The sequence below is a fragment of the Podarcis melisellensis genome (genome assembly GCF_964234715.1).
Source record: "Podarcis melisellensis genome assembly, chromosome: 2".
Lineage (NCBI taxonomy): Eukaryota > Metazoa > Chordata > Lepidosauria > Squamata > Lacertidae > Podarcis > Podarcis melisellensis.
The window spans coordinates 107,841,500-107,866,087 of record NC_138529.1 but is presented as its reverse complement, the minus strand read 5'-3'; the positions used below and the strand labels follow the sequence as shown (position 1 = coordinate 107,866,087).

At 45.8% G+C, this 24,588-nt stretch overlaps 3 protein-coding genes and 1 long non-coding RNA gene across 4 annotated transcripts in view; 2 read left to right on the top strand and 2 right to left on the bottom strand.

The window, feature by feature from the left end:
- LOC309363210 (C-type lectin domain family 2 member D-like) overlaps positions 1–11,433 on the top strand; it is a gene marked incomplete at its 5' end in the record, with an annotated part of 71,107 nt that extends 59,674 nt beyond the window's left edge. The window contains one exon of the mRNA XM_081899316.1: positions 10,974–11,433. The remainder of the gene's footprint in view (positions 1–10,973) is intronic.
- The window catches only part of LOC309365131 (C-type lectin domain family 2 member B-like), a 123,762-nt gene that overhangs the window by 37,225 nt on the left and 61,949 nt on the right, over positions 1–24,588 (bottom strand). Inside the window, exon 3 of the mRNA XM_081903303.1 lies at positions 20,089–20,240. Within this exon, the coding sequence (XP_081759429.1) occupies positions 20,089–20,239 (151 nt within the window). The 5' untranslated portion in view covers position 20,240. The remainder of the gene's footprint in view (positions 1–20,088; positions 20,241–24,588) is intronic.
- Positions 239–4,546, top strand: LOC309365269 (killer cell lectin-like receptor subfamily F member 1). Its single transcript, XM_081903500.1, has 4 exons — positions 239–871; positions 1,799–1,953; positions 2,304–2,416; positions 3,713–4,546. Exons 1-4 carry the CDS (start codon positions 841–843, stop codon positions 3,834–3,836), a joined length of 423 nt encoding a protein of 140 aa, XP_081759626.1. The 5' UTR covers positions 239–840; the 3' UTR covers positions 3,837–4,546.
- Positions 11,883–16,092, bottom strand: LOC309365289. The gene is made up of 3 exons (XR_014165966.1): positions 15,797–16,092; positions 14,766–14,866; positions 11,883–13,078 (listed from the first exon to the last, which is right to left on the bottom strand). It is a non-coding gene; the product is annotated as an uncharacterized lncRNA (long non-coding RNA).

The following is a 24,588-nucleotide window of genomic DNA, read 5'->3' as shown; positions in this document are numbered from 1 at the left end:
CCCAGTTTGGAAGAAAGGTGGACTATATTAAATAAATAAGTCGGTATTTGGGGATGAGGGAGTGCAGTGCGACATGCATCTGCAACCCCATCATCTGGAGGCTTGCAAGGCTGGGAGGGTTAAATAAAGATTTTCAAATAATGGTTCAGTTTGGCTCCCTGCCTTTGATGGTGGGAGGGAACAGAGAGGTATAGCAGGTTAAAAAAAATATGCTCCCATCATATTTAACTTGCAGCAGAGGTTTGCATCCAGAAAGGGGGAAATGGCCTGAAGAACAGTATTTTTTTTGGGGGGGGGGAGCAGCAGGAGTGAGTTTTCCTGCAGTTTCTCCACTTCAGTGTCCCACCACCCAATTCATTTTAGGCCTCAGATGTTAGAAATCCAGTGATTGTTGTCTAAGGGCACTTCCTGACTGTCACTATTTTTGGGCGAGATTCAGTCCCCTACTGGCAAGATTCTGGTTGCGCAGTTGTCATGTATTGAGCACTTTTATGCAAGAAACCCACTTCTCTAAAAGCCTGGATTTTATTTAATTGTATTAAATTTATACACTGCCCTTCATCTGAAGATATCCAGGTGGTTCACAAGATTTCTGGCAACAAAGAAAGAGATGGGGGGAAATGCATTTGAAATTGTGGGATAACACTTGCTTTGTGCTGCCTCACACTGCTGTTTATTGTAAAACGGCTTTCTGGTATCATCTGTCCCTCTGCGCTTCAAGCTTTGGAGGGAGGCTTATGGAAAGGTGAAACTCCTGGAACAGCTGCCAATGCTACTTAGGATGGAGCAGGAACCTTGAAAAGCCCAACAAGAGCAGATAGACGCCCCTGTTCTGAACTGATGGCCATTCACCTGTGTGAGCCATTTACAGGTAAGCTCCCATCTCTTCCTCCTACGATGCCTGAAACATTTGCCTGTTATTGGTGAAAATTAGGTTCTTATGTAGGGACGGATCTGAAAATAGTGAGATATTTGAGTCCCACGTCCTTTAGGACTTCTGAAACTAACCTGTGCACCCTGAATTGGGATTGGACACTAATAGTCAAGCCGTGTGGCTGCTTCATGCTCCTTCTCACAGCCATCCCCATCTGGCTGCTGCATTCTGTAGTTTCCCAAACAGTTTTCAGGGCAGCTTCATATAGAGCACCTTGCAGGTACCAGAGCATGGAGTACTAGTTCAGTCTTCATTTGTGTGAACAATCATAATACAGTGGTACCTTGGTTCTCAAACGCCTTGGTACTCAAGCAACTTGGAACCCAAACACTGCAAACCCAGAAGTAACTGTTCCGGTTTGCGAACTTTTTCTGGAGGCCGAACATGCTCCGTTTTGAGTGTTATGCTTCCGATTTGAGTGCCACACTTCCATTTTGAATGTTACGCTGAGATCTGTTTTTTGTTTTTGCAGCTCTTTTTTGTTTTGTGACTGTGACTGTGTGGAACCCAGTTCAGCTACTGATTGATTGATTGACTGCAGTACATTTTTGCTTTCATTTTTTCATTTTCATTTTTTTCATTTTCAATTAATTGCTTTCATTTTATGTATCAATAGCCTCATTAGATAGTAAAATTCATGTTAAATTGCTGTTTTAGGGGTTGTTTTTAAAAGTCTGGAACAGATTAATCCATTTTGCATTACTTTCTATGGGAAAGCACACCTTGGTTTTGGAACGCTTTGGTTTTGGAGCAGACTTCCGGAACGGATTTGAGAACCATGGTACCACTGTATGTAAAGAACTGAAATGATGACTAGACTAAAATAACCAAATGCTTTTTCTTTCTCTTTTTTCCTGCTTATAGAAAGTGCCAGGTGTAAGCTCTGTCCAAACAACTGGGTTGCACGGGAGGGGAAATGCTACTGGTTTTCTAAAGAGAAATGGCAATGGCTTAGGGGCTACAACGACTGTTCCAGGAAGAGATCTCAAATGCTCGTGGTCCGGGATTGGGCAGAAATGGTAGGAAAAACAATGTGACTCTGGATTTTGCAATGCAAGTCTTCAGTCATGTACTGTGTGCAAAAATGCACATACTGGAGTTATGAAGCATGCATTATGAAGCATGCATAAAAATACATGCAAAAATAATAATAAAATAAATGTATGCATTAGGCAAAGCTGCTTCTAAAATAGGTATATTAGAAGAAATTCACACACCCAAAACACTGATGTGGAAATGTAGAGAACTGAGCTGAAGGTTGGAAAAATTAGACACAGAGAAACTGAAACTGAACCATCCCTGCTCACCAGTTTTTGACAAAGAAACAAGAACACTAGCAGAATTACAAATTCCCTTGTGTCATTGACAGGAATTCATACAGGACTTCACTCAAGAGAAATATCCTGTCTGGATTGGACTTAATGTTACACATCTGCGCAACACCTGGACCTGGGTAGAAGGCTCAGCCTTAAATCAAGCCTTGTAAGTGTTTTCCTACATTTGTACAAACACAACCTTTCCTGTACAGTAATAGCTTTCTCTGAATTGCAGATGCCTCATTTCCATATTAGTGCCTTTGTCTTCTCTACACTGTTAGCTTAGAACTTGTATTTTTCCTTTCCAAATTTTATGTGCCTCCTATAATAAGTATCTTTATTATTTTCTCCTCTACAGATCTGTGTGTGTGTGTGTGTGTGAGAGAGAGAGAGAGAGAGAGAGAGAGAGAGAGCGCAACAAATAATGCCTACTCTCTAACCAAATTCACAAGCCGCACTCCACACACCAAATTTCAATAGCTTCAAACTTGGTGTCTAGTGTGGAATTGCCATGCTTTATTTGCTCTCCTTTTATGGGACACCCACAGTATTTCCCTTGCAGTTCTTCCACCTTTTCTCAGATCGTAGCAAGATTAACTTTTTCCTAAAGAAAAGTAGCTCACGCTTCACAACTTTCTTTAACACCACCCTACCATGGTAGGGGGAGGAATGTGGACATGGACTGTGAGATATTGGGAACATGAGCCTATCGCAGCTCAGCACGTTGTCACACAACAAGCACAGTACAAGGTCCTCAAATTGTGGGCCAGGCCTCATGAGGTACATTCAGACAATCAGGCTTGAGCAAGTGAGACTTCTTCCAAGGGCACATTGTGATTTTCCTCTAAAATTACTATGGCCACTCTTCTGTCATCTTAGTCCCTCTGTTAGGAGATTAGATGTTGTGGGGTTAAAATTTGCAAACTGGGAAGTTCAGGTTAGTTTTCACAGTTGATTACTGTTATCCATGGCTATAGCTAATCTGAATTTCCCAATTTGGAGATTATATGTCTTGGAGAAACAGGATTAAATAAATGATTGGAGGATAGACTGCAAACAGTGATTAGTTGTGACCACTAATTCGGACTGCTGTGTTTTAGATGCAGTATCCCTCAGAATATCAGATTTGGGGAGCAGGAGAAGGAAAATCCTCAGCAGCTTCTCAGAGACACTAGGCTGGATGGACTAGATCAGGGGAACCTTTCTTGGTCCAGCGGGCCAGATTCTTCTCTTATCACCTTGTGGTCCAACTTCCATAGGTGGACAGGACAATGTACCTGTCAACCATCTGACATAATGGCATCAGTTGATTGACACCTGCTGGAGTCTGTTGGCAGCTCTTCTCAAGTTCCAGACAAATGGCTGGTCCCTGTTCCTGGACAAGATATACCTTTGGTCTAATCCTGCACGGTGCTTCATGCATTGTAAAATTACTGACTAGAGGTTTTCTCTGTTTCCACAGGTTCCCACTGCCTCTTCCAGGAAACAGAGCCGGTTGTGGAGTTGTGAAATCCGGTCAAGTTCGCTCTGAAATGTGCACCGCTGAATTTAGGTGGATTTGTGAAAAAGAAGCCATTTTGTTCTAACCTGTGAAAGCCAGCCATATGCTAATATGATAGACCATTTTTTATTTCCCTGAACCGCAAAGGCTTCATGAGGGAGAGCTGCTGTCCCAAGTAATCATCACCCCCTCTATTAGTGCACATGAGCCATGGGTTCCTATCAGTTTGGAAACAGGGCAATCTAAAAATTAGGTGGTAGCTTCTAAATGCTCAGGGGACTCCTTAGATATGCAGACATATATATATAAAACTTTGTAAATTAAATGTCCAAGTATTTTTATTTTTTAATTCCTGAAACAACCTCCTGAACTCCATGACCCCCTTCAGTCCAAGCACCATATCTCTGACACACTCTGTTATCTTGCAGTGTTCATTTGTTTTTCTAGTGCAGCACTGGATGTGGCAAGTACACACTTGAGGACTTCCTTCTGCACTGACGCCACGCTGGAAATGGGCAGGGCAGGGCAGAGTGGGATAGAGGCGTCCTACTGTATGCCATGATGTGGTCTGGAGAATTTTCCGTGTCATATCTTCACTGGTTTCAAAGTTTTTGCATATTAGTAAAATGTAAGTAAAAGACAGTCATACCTCGAAAGTCGAACGCCTTGCAATTCGAACTTTTGGCTCCCAAATGCCACAAACCCAGAAGTGAGTGTTCCGGTTTGCGAATGTTCTTTTGGAACCCGAATGTCCAACATGGGTTCTGTGGCTTCCAATTGGCTGCAGGAAGCTCCGGAAGCTGAACCTTGGTTTCCAAATGTTTTGGAAGTCAAATGGACTTCTGGAACGGATTTTGTTTGACTTCCAAGGTACGACTGTAAACATGCTAAATTAGCTCACTGTCTAGGGCATAAGAACATTTTTCTATGTACATTATCCTGTGCAAATAACCTAATTTGCATAGAAGTAGATAAGTAGGTACCGCTGTGGCAGGAAGGTTAACAGCTTTTCCATGCACTCTGGTTTTCATCACGGTCTTCCATTGTGCCAGAAGCAGTTTAGTCATGTTGGCCACATGGCCCAGAAAGCCAAGGCCAGGGCTAACAGTCATATATATTATATACTGTGTATCTATCTATCTATCTGCATAACATCATTCAATAAATAAACAAAAGAACTTTAACATTAGAGTTTGACATGTTGGAAAAGAAAATGCACAAGCACCTTAAATTCATCCTCTTAGCAATGCCCACCAGGGGCTGATTAGCCAGGGAGACATCTCAGAAATGTAACCAAAACATTTTTCTGGGGAAGTGGCTGTTGTTTTATACCTCTCCAACTGGCCACATAAGAGAAGAAGGTTCCACAGGGTACCTGCAAACCTGTTCCACCTGCTTTCGCCCCTCTTTACCTTAAGTTTTTGCTTGTCAGCTAAGGTAAGAGACCAAACTTTGCACCCCTGTCCCTGCAATGGGAACTGCATGGATGGCGATGCATACAATGAGGAGCTCTTTCTAGTCAGGCAGCGGTTGTCAGATACAAGATTAAGTCTCTGCATAACAAGCCATCTGGTTAACAACAGTTGCAACCTCCTGTGTCTGCACCACAGAACAAGATCACGTGTAAAACATTGATCCAATCTGGTTACGCCCTTCCCATTGGAGCATGCTCTCTGAGTTGGATTCACATGACATAACTTCACTGGGGTAATACTCCAATGGTATCCCAGCTTAAGCATCCTTTCTCTCTCTCTCTCTGTCTCACTGTTTCATCCTAGATCACCTTACAATACCTCTCAGAAATTTACCAGCAGTTCAGAGATTTGGGATAAAAGGGCTTAATGCAGAATTGTTATGACATCCTTCAGTTTGGGGCTATCACTGTTGCAGCAGCGTTCGAAAGTCAGATCCTTGCGTGTTGAATCTTCTTTTTAGAGCTTTGCAAGACGTCTGCATCTCGATTATTTGCAGCCAATTATGTCACGTTTTCCTCTAGCTTAGTTACATGAGCACCATCTAGGGGCCAACCAGCCACAAGTAGGTCATTTGTCCAATAAAGCAAATTTGCCTCCCATCCTCTGTACTGCTGCGCTTTGCAGGGGCATACAAAGCGGGGTGCGGGCGCCTCGGGTGCCACCCTGGGAGGGGGTGACAAAATGGCCCGCTGTCTCCCCCCCCCCAGCTGTAGGACGGCTGTCCATATGGGTGCCACATGTGCACAGTTGTGCGGGCGCTGCCGGGTGGTTTGCGCCGCCCCTCGGCGCCCCACAACAGGTGCCGGAGAGGCTTTCTCCACTACTGGTGCTTTGCCTAAGATCTCAGAACGTTGGTGGAATAAGTACAACAAGGTAGCTCTCAAAAATGGATTCGGGACCTTTTTAAGTTTAGTTAAGGATAATTTATTCAGGGATGGGATCACCCATATATGATGTGACCCAGTGGCCTAATGGGTAAGGCATCAACCTCCGGAGCTGGAGACTCTGGGTTCGAGTCCCATCTGGGCCGTTCCTTGTTCTTGTTTGGAAGGGAGCAGGTGGCACTGTAGTCTAAACCACTGAGCCTCTTTGGCTTGCCGATCGAAAGGTTGGCAGTTCGAGTCTGCACAATACTTCACAGCCTTTGGACAGAGGAGAAGAGACCCAGAGAGCATGGTGTTTGACATGTCTAACAAAGGGACTTGGGGTTGAATAAATGTGCTGGTTTGAATGTTCTTGTCTGTGCAAGCGTATTAGAGGGGCTTGGAGAACCCAGTCAGATGGGCAAGATATCATTGGTTGGCATCCATTTGTCTTGGGAGACAATGGAGGACTGTACCTTTGGAGGTGGATGCGGGTGGCGCTGTGGGTAAAACCACAGTGCCTAGGACTTGCCGATCGTATGGTCGGCGGTTCGAATCCCCGCGGCGGGTGAGCTCCCGTCTTTCGGTCCCAGCTCCTGCCCACCTAGCAGTTCGAAAGCACCTTTAAAGTGCAAGTAGATAAATAGGTACCGCTTTATAGCGGGAAGGTAAATGGCGTTCCGTGTGCTGCTCTGGTGCTGGCTCGCCAGAGCAGCAATGTCACGCTGGGAACGTGACCCGGAAGTGTCTCCGGACAGCACCGGATCCCGGCCTCTAGAGTGAGATGAGCGCACAACCCTAGAGTCTGACAAGACTGGCCCGTATGGGCAGGGGTACCTTTACCTTACCTTTGGAGGTGAGGTCAAGCTGTTGGAAGGTTGTAGCACCTGCTTGTGGCTGTAGAGACCGATGTGGGAGGACATGTTTTGTTGCATCTGGGGCAGGTGAAGGCATCCAGTTGTGCTTCTGCAAATGCACCATGGTATTTCTTCTCTCTGTGCTCCTCCTCTGGTCACTGCTGTAGATGCACGACCTGACTGTGTCTCTGGGCACTGCGGTCGTCTGCAAGGGTTTATGTTGCCAGCCTTCAAGTCATTTTTGCATACATCTTTGGTCTGCCAATTGGCCTTAAGCTGCCTGGGCAGGGCATCAGTGACTTCTTCTTCTTCTTCTTCTTCTTCTTCTTCTTCTTCTTCTTCTTATTATTATTATTATTATTCTCTCCCTGTGCTGTTCTGGGGTTATCCCACCCACCCCCAGGTAATTTGAGGGGCATGGGGGAAGGAGACCCCTTGCAAAGGGATGCCCTTGACAGGGGTTCTGCAGACAGGGTTTGTGAGGTGAATCCCGTAGTTTTAAATAACTCCTGCCTAGTGCTTTGTGGGTTGCAAGTGTCATGTAATTCTACTCAATATTGATCCAGAGCAGAACTCCAATGTATAGTTAGCAGAGTAAAAACTTAAACACATTGCAGTAGTCCCAAAAAACAGACCAGAGACAATTATATTTCATCCAACAGAGCTTTACTGCTACTGAAGGCAAATGAGCCTAACGGTCACAAATCTAATACATTCAGGATTGGCACTGTCCATAAGAAATCCAGTTGCAGCAGACTTAACTTAAACTTACAATAACTTACAATAAGTTAAGTCTAAACCTTAAGACTAAGCATACTATGTCTTCTTCTTCTTTGGCGATCACTCGTAGCTGAGTAAGATTGTCTTCCATAAACATGGTTTTAACAATGAGTCCGTAAGTGACTGTGGAGGCCAATTCTGGATCCACACGTCCTTCCACAGTGGGGACATTGGTTTCACTATGTACAGAACACCCAGTAGCGTAGCGTGGGGGATGCAGGGGGGCCGGCCACACCGGGCGCAACATCTGGGGGTTAGGGAGCGCAAATCCACGGGTTGGGGGTGCAAATCCACGGGTTAGGGGGCGCAAATTACTTGCCTTGCCCCGGGTGCTGACAACCCACGCTACGCCACTGAGAACACCACACCAGAAGGAAAAGGAAAAGAGTTCTTCTTTTGGCTCACCAGGAAGTGGCAGTGCATGGCAATGAAATTTGCAATTCTAAAGTAACAGGCCAGGGAATAACCCACCTTTGCCTGATTTGACAATAAAAACATGTATCTCTTACAAGGGGATGCTCAGGGCTTCAGAGAAAGCATGGCCTCCATGGGGCTGTCCCTGAATAAGTTTGGCCCAACTCATAGCCACGGACATGCCTTAGACCTGGTGTTTACCTTTATGGACGTGGGTGATCCGACCCTAAGTAGTGCCATGGTCAGATCAGCTCCTGGTGCAACTAGATCAAGGGGGTTGGGTGAGCAGGTAGGTTCTCACTCTGGAGCTACCTCCTAGGATTCCCCTGCATGGAGAGAGACTCAGTTATAAAGACGATGCAGACTTTTCATGGGATATAATTAATGAACACCGAGGTGAGGGGGAAGGTCCTCTTCCCTTTCTAGCACCCTGCATCCCCCTCTGAAAGCTGAGAGCATGCAGCTGAATCATGCAGGTGGCCAAACTTATTAAAAGGACGATGATGAAATAGAAGTAATAGAAATGGACCGGTTAAAATGTTAAAAGAAATGGCTTTTTAGCTTTAACTGGCTAGAAAGCACGTTAACTTTAAAAGTAGAAAACCTGGCTTTCCCAGGGGTTTCCCTGGCACTGCCCACTCTCTAGGGCTCTCCATATGGCAAAATGGCATTTTATTGCCGCTGTCTTGGGCTTCTTGAGAGTGGTTGCTGAACAGCTTGGTAGGTTTCTGGAGGAAACATTGGCTTTAGATCCATTTCAGTCCGGGTTCCGTCCTGGTTTCGGGACCGAGACGGCTCTGGTTGCCCTAACAGATGATCTCCGTAGACAACTGGATCAAGGCGGGTCAGTTCTGCTGATTCTTTTAGATTTGTCAGCAGCCTTTGACATGGTTGATCATGATCTTCTGGACCACCGCCTCGCCAACGTGGAGATACAGGGCATAGCCCGTAAATGGCTGTGCTCTTTTATCTCTGGTCGGGGACAGAGGGTGGCGCAAGGGAGGGAGATGTCGCTATGCCACTCCTTGGTGTGTGGAGTGCCACAGGGCGCAATCCTCTCCCCGATGCTTCTTAACATCTTTATGCACCCCCTTGTCCAGACTGTCTGGAGCTTTAGACTGGGCTGTCACCAATATGCTGATGACACTCAGCTCTATCTGCTGATGGATGGCCACATTGACTCGGCCCCGGACACACTGACCAGATGCTTGGAAGCTGTGGCTGGATGGTTTCGTGGGAGCCGATTGAAACTAAATCCTTCTCCCAGTATGCCCCACAGAGGACCTTAAGGTCCATAAATAGCAACACCCTAGAGGTCCCGAGCCCTAAGGAAGTTAGCCTCAACCAGAGCCAGGGCTTTTCCAACACTGACTCCAGCCTGGTGGAATGCTCTGTCTCATGAGACCAAGGCCCTGCAGGACCTGATTTCTTTCCACAGGGCTTGTAAGACAGACTTGTTCCACCTGGCCTTTGGCTTGGAGCCAGTTTGATTCCCTCCCCCTCTTTCTTTTTCCTTTCTCCTCTTGTGATGAGGCTGCATTTTAATTGTTTTAATGTTATATTTTAATCTTGCTTTTAAGATGTATTCATTCAACTCATTTTTATTATTGGCTGTTAGCCGCCCTGAGCCCGGCGTCGGCTGGGGAGGGCAGGATATCTAAAAATTATTATTATTATGGAGACTGAGATTTGACCTCTTAAGAACTACACGTCCCCAAGTTCCACAGCTCATCCTGGCCATTTCTGCGCATTTCCCCAAGTCAGCAGGGCAGCCAGGTGGTGGCAGGAGAGAGAACAGGCACAAGGAAGCAGAGACATGGATCCCAGGAAGAAGGGCAGCCGCAGCCACTGCAATGGCTAAATCTGCAGACCCCAAAAGAGATATGCAAGGAAATAACCTATTTTTAATGTACAAGTTTATAAGCCTACTAGAGGTGAATGCTAGTGGGATTCTGTGGTAAAAACCACTTCAGAATTCTGGACATTGCTAGAGTACTGTGAAGTTTCCTGAACGAATAAACCCCCATTTCATATTAAAATACAAGCTTCAGTGTGTTAGCTTATTTTGTCACTTAGGAAATCTTACTTCCTGGTTATTCTGGTATCCTTATGATTTTCGGGACGCTCCCCTTCTGGCCGAGTCCCGTATAAACATTGGCACATATCCTTTTTTTTTTTTAACATATTTTTTATTAACAGGCCAATCATATCACATTATTTCAATTCACATTAGTTCCAAATTATACAACCAAATTTTTCAATTTTGTTGGGGGTACCCATACATCAAGCTCCGAGCGAGGATCCAGACATCACTTCTATTACTGCTTTAATTAAACAGTTCTATCCAGTTCTATCCAGATAGTCTCTTTATTACTTTCTTCATCTTCTTATTGTTGTCATATATTCCTTTCTTTGCGATCTCTGATAATCTTCACAAGCAGGTTAGAGCAAACATCGTCTGTGTGGGTTTTACACACTCCACAAGTCATATCTCGGGACAGCCGCCCTTCCCCTCCTCCTTCAAAGATTTATCTTCGGTCTGCCCTTTAGTTTCCCCAAGCTCGCAAAAATTTATCATTTGCCCGATAATAAATGTTGGAAATGTAAAGAGACTGAAGGTACATTCTTTCACCTTTGGTGGACATGCCCAAGGATTAAGACTTTCTGGGAGATGATCTATAATGAAATGAAAAAGGTATTTAAATATACCTTTCTGAAGAAACCAGAGGCCTTTCTCCTGGGCATGGTCGGCCAATTGGTGACAAAGAAGCATAGAACTTTCTTTATGTATGCTACAACAGCAGCAAGAATACTTATTGCAAAGTACTGGAAGACACAAGATCTACCCACCCAGGAAGAATGGCAGATGAAGGTGATGGACTACATGGAACTGGCGGAAATGACTGGCAGAATCCGAGACCAGGGAGAAGAGTCGATGGAAGAAGATTGGAAAAAATTTAAAGTTTATTTACAGAAACATTGTAAAATTAAGGAATGTTAGAAGGATGTTGGAATGAAGTTATGTGGTTTTAGCAGAAATGTTATAAAGGATTAAGTAAAAATAGATTGTTAATTGGTGAAAGGAGAGAATGTAAAGTTACATTATATTAAGATAAATTATAGGACAAAAACTGGGAAAGATGGAAAGGATTTGCTGAAATAGCTAACCGAACTAGAATACAAAAAAGGGAGGCGTGAGGAGGTCAAGGAAACAAGCAAATGAAAGATAAGTTATGGGAAGGTTTGATGTGTTTTTTAATTGTTTCTATTTTTCTGTTTTTTCTTTCTTTTTCTTTTTCGCTTGATTTATTTGTCCTCTCCCACCGCTCTGATCCCAGAGATCCATTAAGCAGCAGCCTTCTCTCTCAGACGTTGCTTGATGTATGTGCTTCAGCTCCTTTCCAATTATATATTTCCAATTATATTTCCAATTGTGTTTCCGAGCTGAAACGAACCAGCATGCGCAGATTGGAGACGGCGTCCGGGAAGAGCTGACTTCACCGAGGGCTGTGCCAAGTGACCAGCACCCCCTTCTCTCGATTCCGGGGGTGCATTATGGCCACTACTGGCAAGACTGTCCCCTCCCCATCTCCTTGGGGGGTCAGGAAGACTGCATACTTCCCATAGCCAGTGTGGTGTAGTGGTTGAAAGTAATCTGGGGAACCGGGTTCCTGTTTCTGCTCCTCCACCTGCAGCTGCTGGGTGACCTTCGGCCAGTCACACTTCTCTGAAGTCTCTCAGCCCCACTCACCTCACAGAGTGTTTGTTGTGGGGGAGGAAGGGAAAGGAGAATGTTAGCCGCTTTGAGACTCCTTAAAGGGAGTGAAAGGCGGGATATCAAATCCAAACTCTTCTTCTTCTTCTATAGCAGCCTCTTAATTACCTCGTGTGGGTCGGAGAGATGTTATTGTCGGCCATCTTCCAATGCGCCACCTGGTGGCCCCAAACATTGGCACATATCCAGTAAGATTATGTGCACACAGAATCAGCAGAGATCAGCAGAAGCAGAGTTGTGTTGGAATTGTAGCATCAAACATTTTTTTTACAGCAAAGAAATAAAAGTAACTGTTGTGTGAGCAGCTTTCTCACACATCCTCTTTGTGAGAGACAGAAAGAAAGAACAAAAAGCAGAAGTTTATCAGCCTGACTTCTGTTTAAAGAGACATTCATAACAAATGTAAACATCTGGTCATGTGACCCTTTGGGACAGTACCAGTGAAAATACTGACAATGATACCATGACTTTTATAAAGTACACGGAAAGGGCAATAAGAATCATATATAATTTTCTGTTCTACAATTTAAAATACTCATTTTAACGTCCCTAAAATATCAATGATTTCCCTTCTTTCCATGGTTCATTTTGCGTATCATAAATCCCTGCATATTTTACAAAAACTAAACCATTCAAGTATTCCATTATTGCATCCATCAAAACTTATTTACACTGTTGAATTTATCTTAATGCTGCCAAGGTTTTCAAGTATACATAATTCAATTCATATACAATATATTCAATAAACATTTTCCAATCTTCTCTAAATGTATGTTCTTCTTGTTCACTTCTTCTATATGTTAAGTCTGTGAGTTGTGCATATTCTGTCAGCTTAATTTGCCATTCTTCTTTAGTTGGGACCTCGCTCATTTTCCATTTTGGGAATTTTTCAAATTGTGAGCTTAAAAAGGGATATAATTAATGATACACACCAGTCTTTCAAAAATAAGGCACTTATTCTTTAGGACCGTGTTAAGAAATTGGTAAAGCTTTTGTTTGGGGGTTTTGGGGTTTTGTGCTTTTGTGCTGGGAAGACTCTGAGCTCTCTTCAAGCTTGGAGATGTGGTCTTCTGCATATCCAGTGTCTTTTGTTTTCACAAAATGAAGAACTGATGTTTGGGGCATTTAAGAAAGCGCAGTGGCCATCTGCTCCAAAATTAAACCTGCAACATTTATTATTATTATTATTATTATTATTATTATTATTATTATTATTATTATTAAAATTTGTATACTGCCCTTCCCAAATAACTTACAACATAAAAATGCAACATGAGAATACAAAATACCTAATAAAACGAAAACAAATACAACCCCCCCTCCCACAAATATATTTAAAAGGCCAAGGAATCTCCCAAAGGCTTGGTTGAAGAGAAATGTTTTCATCTGGTGCCTAGAGATTTGTTATGATGGTGCCAGCGAGCCTCCCTGGGGAGAGCATTCCACAAATGTGGACACGGTAGAGATAGGATCCAAGCGAGGTATTGATATGCAATTTATTAAGGACTGGTTAGAAACCTGTTAAAACAACATTATGCTGCTTCAAAATCAACAGTGACCAAGTCAGGATTACCCTCCTAGGCAGGAGGATACAAATGTCTGCAATGGGTACCAAAACCCCAAAACAGTCAATGTCTATCAGATATCCATGGAAAGGGAGTTCCACAACATTGCTGCACTAAATGTCCTGCAGTGAGGCCTAATGGAGCAGCATAACACCCCTACATTGACAGGCCTGTGGCTTGGGCTTGCCAATCAGAAGGTCGGCATTTCAAATGGGGTGAGTTCCCATTGTTCTATCCCAGCTCCTGTCAACCTAGCAGCTCAAAAGCACGCCAGTGCAAGTAGATAAATAGGTACCACTGTGGCGGGAAGGTAAACGACATTTCTGTGCGCTCTGGTTTCCATCATGGTGTCCCATTGTGCCAGAAGTGGTTTAGTCATGCTGGTCACATGACCCAGAAAGCTGTCTGGGGACAAATGCTGACTCCCTTGGCCTGAAAGCAAGATGAGCATTGCAACCCCATAGTCACCGTTGACTGGACTTAGCTGTCCAGGGGTCCTTTACCTTTAACCTTCTACCTTCATACCAGCCAGAGCAGCTCCCAAACTGGTGCAGCAAATAGGCACAGATTTGGCCTACCTCCATCCAGGGGTGTATGAAGTTGGGGGGCGGAGGGGGCGGGTCGCCCTGGGTGCCACTCGGGGGGGGGGTTGACAAGATGGCCCCTGCCTCCCCCCAGCTGTAGAGCGGCCAAGGACATGCACAGTCAGTATGGGCGCATCTCACACGCCATCCATACAGGCGACTGTACGGGCTGCCGTGCGTGCACACTCCATACATGATGCCGCATGTGCGCACTCCATATGGATGTCGTGCGTGCATCACCGGGCAATTTGCCCCGCCCCGGGTGCCAGAGAGGGTTCCTCCTCCACTGCCTCCATCATGTGACAGCAGCAGAACTATTTCAGAATCCAATGGATCCTGTGCCCCCACTCTTGAAACAAGTCTGTTTTGAGGGATTCTGCTGCCTATTGCTAGCACGGTTACCACTGACCAAGCTTCGGGGGGGGGGGGAATACATTGGGGCACTGCTTGCCAGCAGGGCTCCCTCACCAGCATAGGCCAGAGATCTGGATGGGAGGGATGGGAGAAGGCGCATCTCTGCCTCATCCAAGCCCCCTCCAGCACAGCGGATCATGAGAGAGAGGTTTCATTTCTGATTCTTTTAAAAAGAGACACAACTTTTCTCTCTGGGTGTGTATTTAAGGGAGCAATATTTAGGGGAAATCTCTCATCACGCAACCGCCTCAATATAATCGGAAACCTGAATCAGATGGATACCTTACCATTGGTTGAAATCTGAGCCATTTGCCCATTTCCAGGGCTGTCCTTCCTCCCTCTGTAGCCCAATCCAATAATCAGCTGGGTTATTCTTCAGTAGAAAATTCTGCAATTTTTTTTGGGGGGGGGTGAGAGAAGCAACTCAGTATTTGACAGACCCTTTTCAGAACATCATCATTTTCAAAAAGGAGAACCTCAGAAATTCTACCCACTTGGCAGGATTTTCTTCAAATATACTAACATGTTTAAACATTTGCCACAGCAGTTGATAAAAACAGTAATATAAAAGGTAACTGCAAAAACTAAGTCTTTTTTTTTTTAGTCTTCAAGGCTACTTTATATTTTAATATTATTCATTAGGGGTTTTTTTGTAGCCGCCATTCCATGCACTCTCCCTCATACCCTGAAATGATGCTGGGCCCAGGGCATTGTGGGGGATACAAAATGGCTGCCAGAATGCTCCTATAGTTGTTTCTGTTGCAGTAGCAACAGAAACAAAAACCTTAGGCGACAGTGGGAGGAGGAGAAAGAAGCTGTGGCCCTGCAACTGCTAATGGCGAGTCCCATGTCCAAGGAAACTGTTGGAGAATTTATCCTCCCTTCAGAAAAATCTGGCAAGATGGCTGCCAAAGTAACTGTGGCCAGAGGGCCATTTATGCAGAGAGGCTGGAACACGGAGAAGCACTTGGTGGAAAGGCAGGACACAAATTAAAAACAACCAAGCAAAAGATGCTATGGGTTCATATAGCACATGCCATTGCACGACGGACTGTGTTTTACAGCAAAATGTATTTCTAAACACTCATCCAGGGGAGCCTCACAGAAAATACATTACTGTACAGTCCAGTAGTCCAGTTTGAAGCTACAACAGCAGAATGGTTCTCTTAAAATGTTTTTATGCCACTTTTTAGTTACAAAAGAGAAATATTGAAGCAATTCACAGAGTATCTAGTAAAAAGCAGTGATAAAGTAACGAAGAACCAGCACTCCACAATAGAATCTTGGCCTAAGTCCACAGGGCTGGAAAGGCTCTCACCATTTCCCTTGGAGTATCGATTGCTGTCAGGGAGCCACCCTGAGAAGAGCAGTTGCTCTGACTGGAGTTCCAGGTTGCCTCAGCAGTTGAAAAATAGTAGCACCAGGCTTCATGCCCAATCCAGCCTTGCGGGCAGGAGTTGGCCCATGAAGGGGATTGATCCCTTTGTGAGACTTTCAATAAGATACCTAAAAGAAAGAAATTTAAGGGCAGCTAAACTAACTGCACAGCTACTGCTCTGGAAATGGAGGGCCCTCATCCCCAAAAGTTCAGCTGGGACCTGGAAAACCCACACAATATTGGAAGTGAAGGACATGAGGCAGGAGTTGATAATGCAGGTGAGCTGCACACAGGTGGGGCCTCCTTTTATTGAGACAAATATGCAAACCAGGCAGATACATTTTGGGCTGTGACCTTTACACATCTTCCGGTCCCGAGATCGTGGGGTGGTACAAAGTTATTTTGGCACCTGTTTCCACTGCGCCATTTCCCCCTTGCACAGTGTATGACGAAGGAGACAAAAGGTCTCAGAGACAAAGGTTACAGACAGGGCACCACAGAGTACTGAGACCGCAAAAGGTTAGACAGAGGCAATGATGTTCAGACAGCCGTGGCTTTGTCTGTGATGGGTGTGTGTGCTCCGCACCCCAAGGTCACGCGTGCAGGCAGACTGTGGCTGCCTGCAGGTGGGAAGTGTGCTCCCTCCGGACCCCACGCCCCACTCCGCAATCATCCCTACACAATATAAGGCAATGCAAGGTGAATGCCTTCCGAAACAGAAGGCCTCTTCTAAGATGGTTCCTGACACCCACAGTTTCTGGAAGCTTTCATATTAAATGTGGGGCTGCTGCCCTGATTAAACACAGGACACATTTTTAGTTGATTAAAAAGGCTTTCCATTGATCAGTCAAGTGGTCATTGTAGTCCTAAAACCGTGATACATTATAGTCATTGCCAGAGCCGTCTCCTGCTGGTCTTACGGAAGCTAAGGCTGCGGTCCTCTGCACACTGCAAAACACTAATTCACGGGCAAGCATTTTCAGGGGGGAAATTGATTACGTGGGAGAGAAGCCCCATCTCCCTGAGAATGCCACCTGTTTCCTCCACATTTGTGTTACCTTGGCAAACAGACATAGAAGCGCGTGTTTGCCAAGGTCCCACTGTTCTGCCTGTTAAAGCACAGAAGCAAACAATGACCACAAGGTGGCGGTCAAAGGTAATGAATAAGAGAAGAGCTGATAACTCACCGAGAACAATATTGATAATAACAGAGAGAGAAAGTACAGCTCCGAATAAATACACAATCCAATCTTTAAAAGTATACGTTTTCCCCTTCTTCGCCACCTCTGCTTTATTTGCACCAACTACAAGGGAGGGAGAGAGGGAGAGAGAGAGAGAAAAATGCATATGCTACATGTCAGCTCCGTAATCAATTATCTTTTGGCCAGTTTTGTGAGTATTCTGTGCTAAAACAAACTGAGACCACACAACCCTAAGTTTTTGCACCAAGGTGATCAAAGCTATGTGCAATTCTGAAACCTGTATAGATTATGCAAGCTCAACGTATTAGCATTAAAAAGCTTTGCGGATAAATGAAGATTCACCACCACAACCATCCTGGCTGTTAAATAAAACCTTCTTAGCCATTCTTTTGCTTCCAAGACTGAGTAGGCATTGTGGCATGCAACTATCTGCACTAGAAACTTTATTTTTAAAAAAGAAAAAAAAGAATGAAATGTGGGATTCTGATAAAGTTGGATTTTGCACCAAATATCACAAATCATGGTTCCACAGCAGTGTATCATTCACGCTGTCTTGGCTGTAGTCATTCATGATTCTGGAAACACTTTTCAGACTTCTGGGCAATTAAATCATCACAACGGCTACAGGTGATTTTTTGTTAATGCTGTCTGGCAAGCTCGCTGGACATTTGACCCCCTTCACTTCAGTTGATTTTGAATTATGGTGCTGGAGGAGAATCTTGAGAGTCCCATGGACTGCAAGAAGATCAAACCTATCCATTCTTAGGGAAATCAGACCTGAGTGCTCACTGGAAGGACAGATCCTGAAGCTGAGGCTCCAGTACTTTGGCCACCTCATGAGAAGAGAAGACTCCCTGGAAAAGACCCTCATGTTGGGAAAGATGGAGGGCACAAGGAGAAGGGGACGGCAGAGGATGAGGTGGTTGGACAGTGTTCTCGAAGCTACCAGCATGAGTTTGACCAAACTGCGGGAGGCAGTGGAAGACAGGAGTGCCTGGTGTGCTCTGGTCCATGGGGTCATGAAGAGTCGGACATGACTAAACGACTAAACAACAACAACTTCAGTTGGTAACAAAATCTCCATGAAAGTTATTTGTTTCTTTTGAAAATGGCCCACATTCATTTTCAGCCATGCTATCGTGAATATGGCCCATCGTCACCCTTGGCTACATAGGCTGGGCAGGATTTTGCCAACTTCCAAAACCTGCTTACAAAATGGAATGACTGCGCATTCTGCAAAAAGAGATTCTTAAGAGCTCGCTCTTAAAAAAACCCAGAACCAACTACAATCTGCACTTCCGGGTCGGCGCCATCGCCGAATGGCGGGCTCCCTCCGAGCTCCGGAGGGAGCCTGCTCGGCAGGGGCTGGGTCCTACCGCACCGGCGATGCGGGGACCCTTAAAAACCACGGCCACGGAGGCCGTGGACATGGAGACTCGGCTGGCACCGTCAGCGCCCTCTCGATTCGTGAAGGAGCCTTTTTAAAGGCTACGGATCGGGTGCCGGGGAGGAGCGTGGTGCTTTGAGTCCTCTGCTATCCCTGCCGAGCGCAGCCGCATGCCATCCGGCGGAGAGCGCTGACTTCTTCTATTGAAAATTTGGACCCAAAAGAAGAACCCGTGAGTAATTGGAATATGGACTAAAAAGAGGGATAAATTTTTAGAATTTGGAGCGAACGGGGGAGGTGGAAAAAAGGAAGTCAGCCCCCCCCCAAATTGTAGAAGAGCCAAAACAAAGGACTGGATAACTAAGATCGAGAGGAACCTTATCTTGCCGAACTAGCAACTTCGCGAGGGAAATTTATAAGATTGAGCTGGAGGAGAAAAGTGGAATTCGTATTAAAAAGCAACCCCCCCGGAATCCCTGGAGCGATTCGTGAAAATGCCTGGAGAAGAATAACGGAGGTTTTGACAGCTGTCAAAGAGCTGTCAAAACGGAAGAATGAAATTGAGACTTTGTTATGAGGACTTTGCCGGTTACATTTGTTATAAATTGGAGATAAATTGTTTCAAATAAGGATTTATAAGTTATTTGGACTGGCGGATGTGATCTGGAAGGGAACTTTGTTATTGTAATCCACCTAGAGGAGCTGAGGGACATTGCATGTGTTTTCGACGGGAAACCTGAACAGTTGGATAGAACTTTTAATCTCCTGGGAAACTGCAGAAATGGAACATTATTTTGTCTACAGAGGCCTACACTTTACTGGAAACAATGGATTAATCTGTTGAAAAATGAAAGGAACATGATGTAATGTTTTGCTCCTGAATAACAAGCCTCTGTAGAGACACTAGAAGCCTTTGGAAAAAGAACATTTCTGTGAGGGAACAGGGAAGTAAAAAGGAGGAGAGTGATTGACAAGAACAAGGAAACAACAAGAACTGGACAGAACTGGAGTGGGAACATTTGGGATATCCAGATTTGACAAGCTTATGGATATAAAATTGGAGTTTATACTCCTGGATATAAAAATCTGGATAGAAGAAATGGGCCCCCTTTGATAGACTCCTTCTATGATTGGACATCTGTAATTTAAAAAAAAAAGACCGGTAAAGAACCAGAGGGATGTGGGTTTAGTGAAATGTGGGTTCATCAGGAAGACATTAGAAGTGGAGGGATAGGAGGAACGCAACAGGGAAAGAGGGGAGGGAAATTTGGAATCCAAAGGTTGTAAAATTATTGTTTGTTTTTATTCTATTTTCATCTGTATTATATTTGAAAGGGGGGAACTCGTGGAAGGGAATAGGTCGACCTTAGGGGATGGAAATTTGGATAAATTGAGTTATTGATGATGAGTGTATTTTGGGAATAAGAATTTGTTGAATATTATTGCTTTTTTGGAAGATTTGGAACACAAGAGGGGGTGGGGAGGGGAAGTCCTGGATATTGGAAAAAGTTTATGAATTGGATTTTATTTGTTTTAATTTGGAAAACCTTAATAAAAATTATTTTAAAAAAAAAAGAACCAACTACAATCTGTCTCCATTCTACATCTTAATACTTTTCATGCATCAGCATTAACTTGCTTACCAGAATTTTCTCTCCTCTTTGAATGTTCAGAATTGTAACTAGCTCCATTCCGTTGAGGTAAAAACACAACTTGCTCTGCTCTGTTTACAGGTTTCTCGTAGGTATTGGCCTGTTCCACCATTTTTGGCTCACCTTCCAGCAGATCTTTCATCCTCCAGAAAGATAATAGAAAACCTTATTTACAAGCAAAACAACCCTTGCTTGCCTACATGCTATTAGGAGCACCAGACGCCTTTATGAGAAACAAGAGGGAAGTATCAAAAATTGAGGTTTGCAGGGGTACAAATATTTAAGTGAAGAGGACAGCCCCCTAAAAAAATATTTAAAAAATACATTGATGTCTAAGCATGCTCAGTAGCCATAGGAAAGAAGAGAGGTGGGGAGTCTTTCCCCCTCAAATTTCCTTCTGTGTCACATTCCACAGAGCTAGAAGCAAAGGGCAGCAGGGCAGCTACTGTAATTTTTGCCTTTGTACATAAGCAGTACATCTATAGAAGTTTATAAAAATATGCATGGCACAAAGAAAATGGAAAAAGAAAAGCTACTAGCCACCTGTCCAGTTGGGGGCAGCAGTGTTTCCGAATATTAGTTGCTGAAAATAGGGTTGCTATACAACTGTCATAGCCGGTATTCAGCCCCCTAAGCAGTGTCTGTTCGGAAATTGCTGAAAAGTGGTGTGTGGATTTTCACTTTTCGAAATATGGCAACCCTACTGGAAACCATGGGAGGTGAGAGTGCTCTTGCACTGATGTTCCCCACAGGCATCCGACTGGCCCCAGTGAGAACAGGATGCTGGACTAGATGGGACATTGGCCTGATCCAGCAGGCTATTCTTACGGTCTTAAGCTAGTTTATACACTACTCTCACACCTCTCTCTGTCCTTGACGCAGGCAGGCAAGCATTTGGATTTCGAAGCCACATTCCAGTCAGGCCAAAAGAGTGGGTGCGAGATACAGTGGTACCTCGGGTTAAGTACTTAATTTGTTCCGGAGGTCCGTTCTTAACCTGAAACTGTTCTTAACCTGAAGCACCACTTTAGCTAATGGGGCCTCCTGCTGCCGCCGGGCCGCTGGAGCACGATTTCTGTTCTCATTCTGAAGCAAAGTTCTTGAGAGCCAGCGTGGTGTAGTGGTTAAGATCTCGTAATCTAAGAGTGGTTAAGTCTCGTAATCTGGTGAACCGGGTTCGTGTCTCCGCTCCTCCACATGCAGCTGCTGGTGACCTTGGGCTAGTCACACTTCTCTGAAGTCTCTCAGCCTCACTCACCTCACAGAGTGTTTGTTGTGGGGGAGGAAGGGAAAGGAGAATGTTAGCAGCTTTGAAACTCCTTAAAGGGAGTGAAAGGCAAGATATCAAATCCAAACTCCTCCTCCTTCTCTTCTTCTTCTTCTTCTTCTTCACCTGAAGCACTATTTCTGGGTTAGCGGAGTCTGTAACCTGAAGCGTCTGTAACCCGAAGCATCTGTAACCCAAGGTACCACTGTACATCTCCTCATCCTAATACTATAACACTCCTCTGTGGGGAGGAAATTCCACCACTCAGGGCCTGCTGCAGATAATGCCTTCTGCCAAAATTTTTCAAGGGCAGTGGAACTATCAAAGGGGACCCCTCTGCCGTTCTTGCCCCCCAACCTCCCAAGGAACTGTAGGGAAGCAGCGTCACAGTGCCAACTCGCTGTGGCATTACAGCCCACAAGAAGCGGGCGGGTTATCAGTTTCCTTTCTTTTTTTGTATATACAGAGGTACCTTGGGTTAAGTACTTAATTCGTTCTGGAGGTCCATTCTTAACCTGAAACTGTTCTTAACCTGAAACACCACTTTAGCTAATGGGGCCTCCTACTGCCTGGTGCCACCGGAGCACAATTTCTGTTTTCATTCTGAAGTATAGTTCTTAACCTGAAGCACTATTTCTGGGTTAGCGGAGCCTGTAACCTGAAGCGTACGTAACCCGAGGTACCACTGTAAGTGAGTCCCAAGGGAGACCCAGAGGGCTGCCAACAGAACAGCCTCCAAATCGGTTCTATCCCATCTAATGCCTCTGGTTTCTGTCCCCATACTTTCCTCCCCTCTCGCGGGTTTTAGGGATTTCCTTTATTTGTTTACACGCTCGTCCTAAATAGCGAGAGAGGAAGCAGAAAGGGCTTTGATTCCGAGTAAACCTGTGGGATTGGCGGCACGTGAGAGGGACATGAGAGGGGTAGAAACATAAATCAAGTTCTGTCTTTTAATACTGCGCACCACCCCCGTAACTAACTTAGGAAAAAAATGGCTTTAAGGCTCCTGTCCATGCGCATTCGCCAAGCAACATCTTGTTACACAGACGGTGACAAACTTCTTTAAGCACCTCCGGAACTGCAGCTTCGTCATCGCTTGTAGTTTTCTGCTCCTTTAAGCACCCTGCCCACCTCCTGCCTGCCGATCGGGCTGTGAGCGGCGAGGGAATCCAAAATACCAGTACGTGTCAGCCCACACCCTCAATGGCAACTCTGATGGTGCTCCGTCTTGCCTTGCATGTGGACTGGATTGAGCCAGCCGGCTTTCCTTGGCGCGCTTTTCTATTGAACCACGCCGCCGCCGGCTGCTCCATAGCATTCTTATCTCCACGATGTCACTGGCTACTCATACTTGTGATGAGCACCTAGGCATACGAAGTTAAGTAGAGTGATCCGCTTGGCTTCCCATTTAATTCCCTCTCTCCTACATCAGAAGCAAACCTGCCCATACCCATAGAAACCTAATGAGAGATCCAGTATTTTAAAATAGCCGTGTTTGGGCATTCTCTCTCTCTCTCTCTCTGACCTTGAAGTTGAGCTTGATCAAGAGCATAGCTGTCAACCTTCCCTTTTTTTGCGGGAAATTCCCTTATTCCAGCGCCGTTTTAGATATCCCGTAGACTATCCCCGGGACAGGTGAGGCTGCTGATCCCTTCTTTTCAAATCTGAAAGTTGACAGCTATGATCCAGAGGAGGGAAACTGAGGCTGACTGACCTTCCCTGCAGCCTGCAGGTTTGTGTACAGGAGAGTTTCGGCTGGAAATTCAGTCCCGCCGCAGCCACCACTCCAGAAGAGCGTTGTCTACACTGCAGGGTTGTTGCAAGTCTCTCTGCTCAACCCGCAGTGTGGACAAACAGCAGCGCGCAACTCCGCGGGAAAAGTTGTTGCAGGCCACCATGTCCGCCAACATCAGACTGGCTTGCAGGGCTTTTTGTATGTCCCTTCCAGTGGGCACTTTCTCGTGCCACCACGGTAGCCTATCTGCAGGAATCTCCGCAGCCGAGCCACCGCCGGAGCACAGTATCCCGAAGGCCTCTGGGATCAGAGGTGCAGCCTTCTCTCTTCTCCGACCCCCTTCCTCCCCGCCTGTTTGTTAAGTGCATCTGAAAAGCAAACTGAAATCCCACTCTCTGGGACGGCCACACTCCGATCACAGTGCCTACTAGTGAAGCAGGTGCAATAAAATAAAACTATTTGGCTATACAGTAACTTCTGCTATTCACACAGTGACCGCTGTCAGAGAAGGAGCAGCGCCTATTTACAACTATCCTATTTAAGTTGATGGGGGAAAGGAGGAGCTTTACACGTGCTGGGCGCGAAACCAAGCCTACGAATCTGGGATGTTATCTAGGCTGCGTCTCTCCCGCTCGCCCTCCCTCCTGCATTAGCCCTTTCCGATCTGAGCTCGCCCGGGCGCATTTCTGTCCCCGTGTCTGCGCGCACACCTTCAGTGAAAAACTGGTCCATGGGGTCACGAAGAGGCGGACACGACTAAACAACAACAACCCGGCCGCACCTCCCAGCCACCCCCACTCGCAGGGATAAGACCCCCATCCCCGTCCCCACAAGGGTCTGCTTACATCGCGGCAGGGCCTCGGGAGATAAGAGAGGAGCGCGCCTTCGGGGGAAAATGTCAGCCTGTTGCAGAATCGCAGCGCCTGCCGCTCGACACACCCAAAAGCCTGCACGTCGCGAGCCCTCTGTCGGAGCTTCTTTTATAGCAAGCATCTAGCCCTGGACGCGCACCAGGCTGTAGCAGAGCCGGCGAGCTGTGCGCGCGTCCGGGCTGAAGGCGTCCAGCAGGCAGCGGCTCTCAGCGCTGACTGTGGTCCCGCCAGTCAGGGCCACGGAGGGCGCAGCCCCTCCTCACAGCCCCGCCTCCGCCGCCTCCGCTGCAGCTGCTGGGCCATGTTGCATTTTCCTCGCCTCTCTGCCCTCCTCCTCCTCCGGGCAAGCGGCGTCATTTGGGCGGCAGCGCCAGCTCGCCTCAGATCACCTGACACGGACCCGCCGCTGCCGCCGTGGCTAGTAAAGGTAAAGGTAAAGGTACCCCTGCCCGTACGGGCCAGTCTTGACAGACTCTGGGGTTGTGCGCCCATCTCACTCAAGAGGCCAGGGGCCAGCGCTGTCCGGAGACACTTCCGGGTCACGTGGCCAGCGTGACATCGCTGCTCTGGCGAGCCAGAGCCGCACACGGAAACGCCGTTTACCTTCCTATTTACCT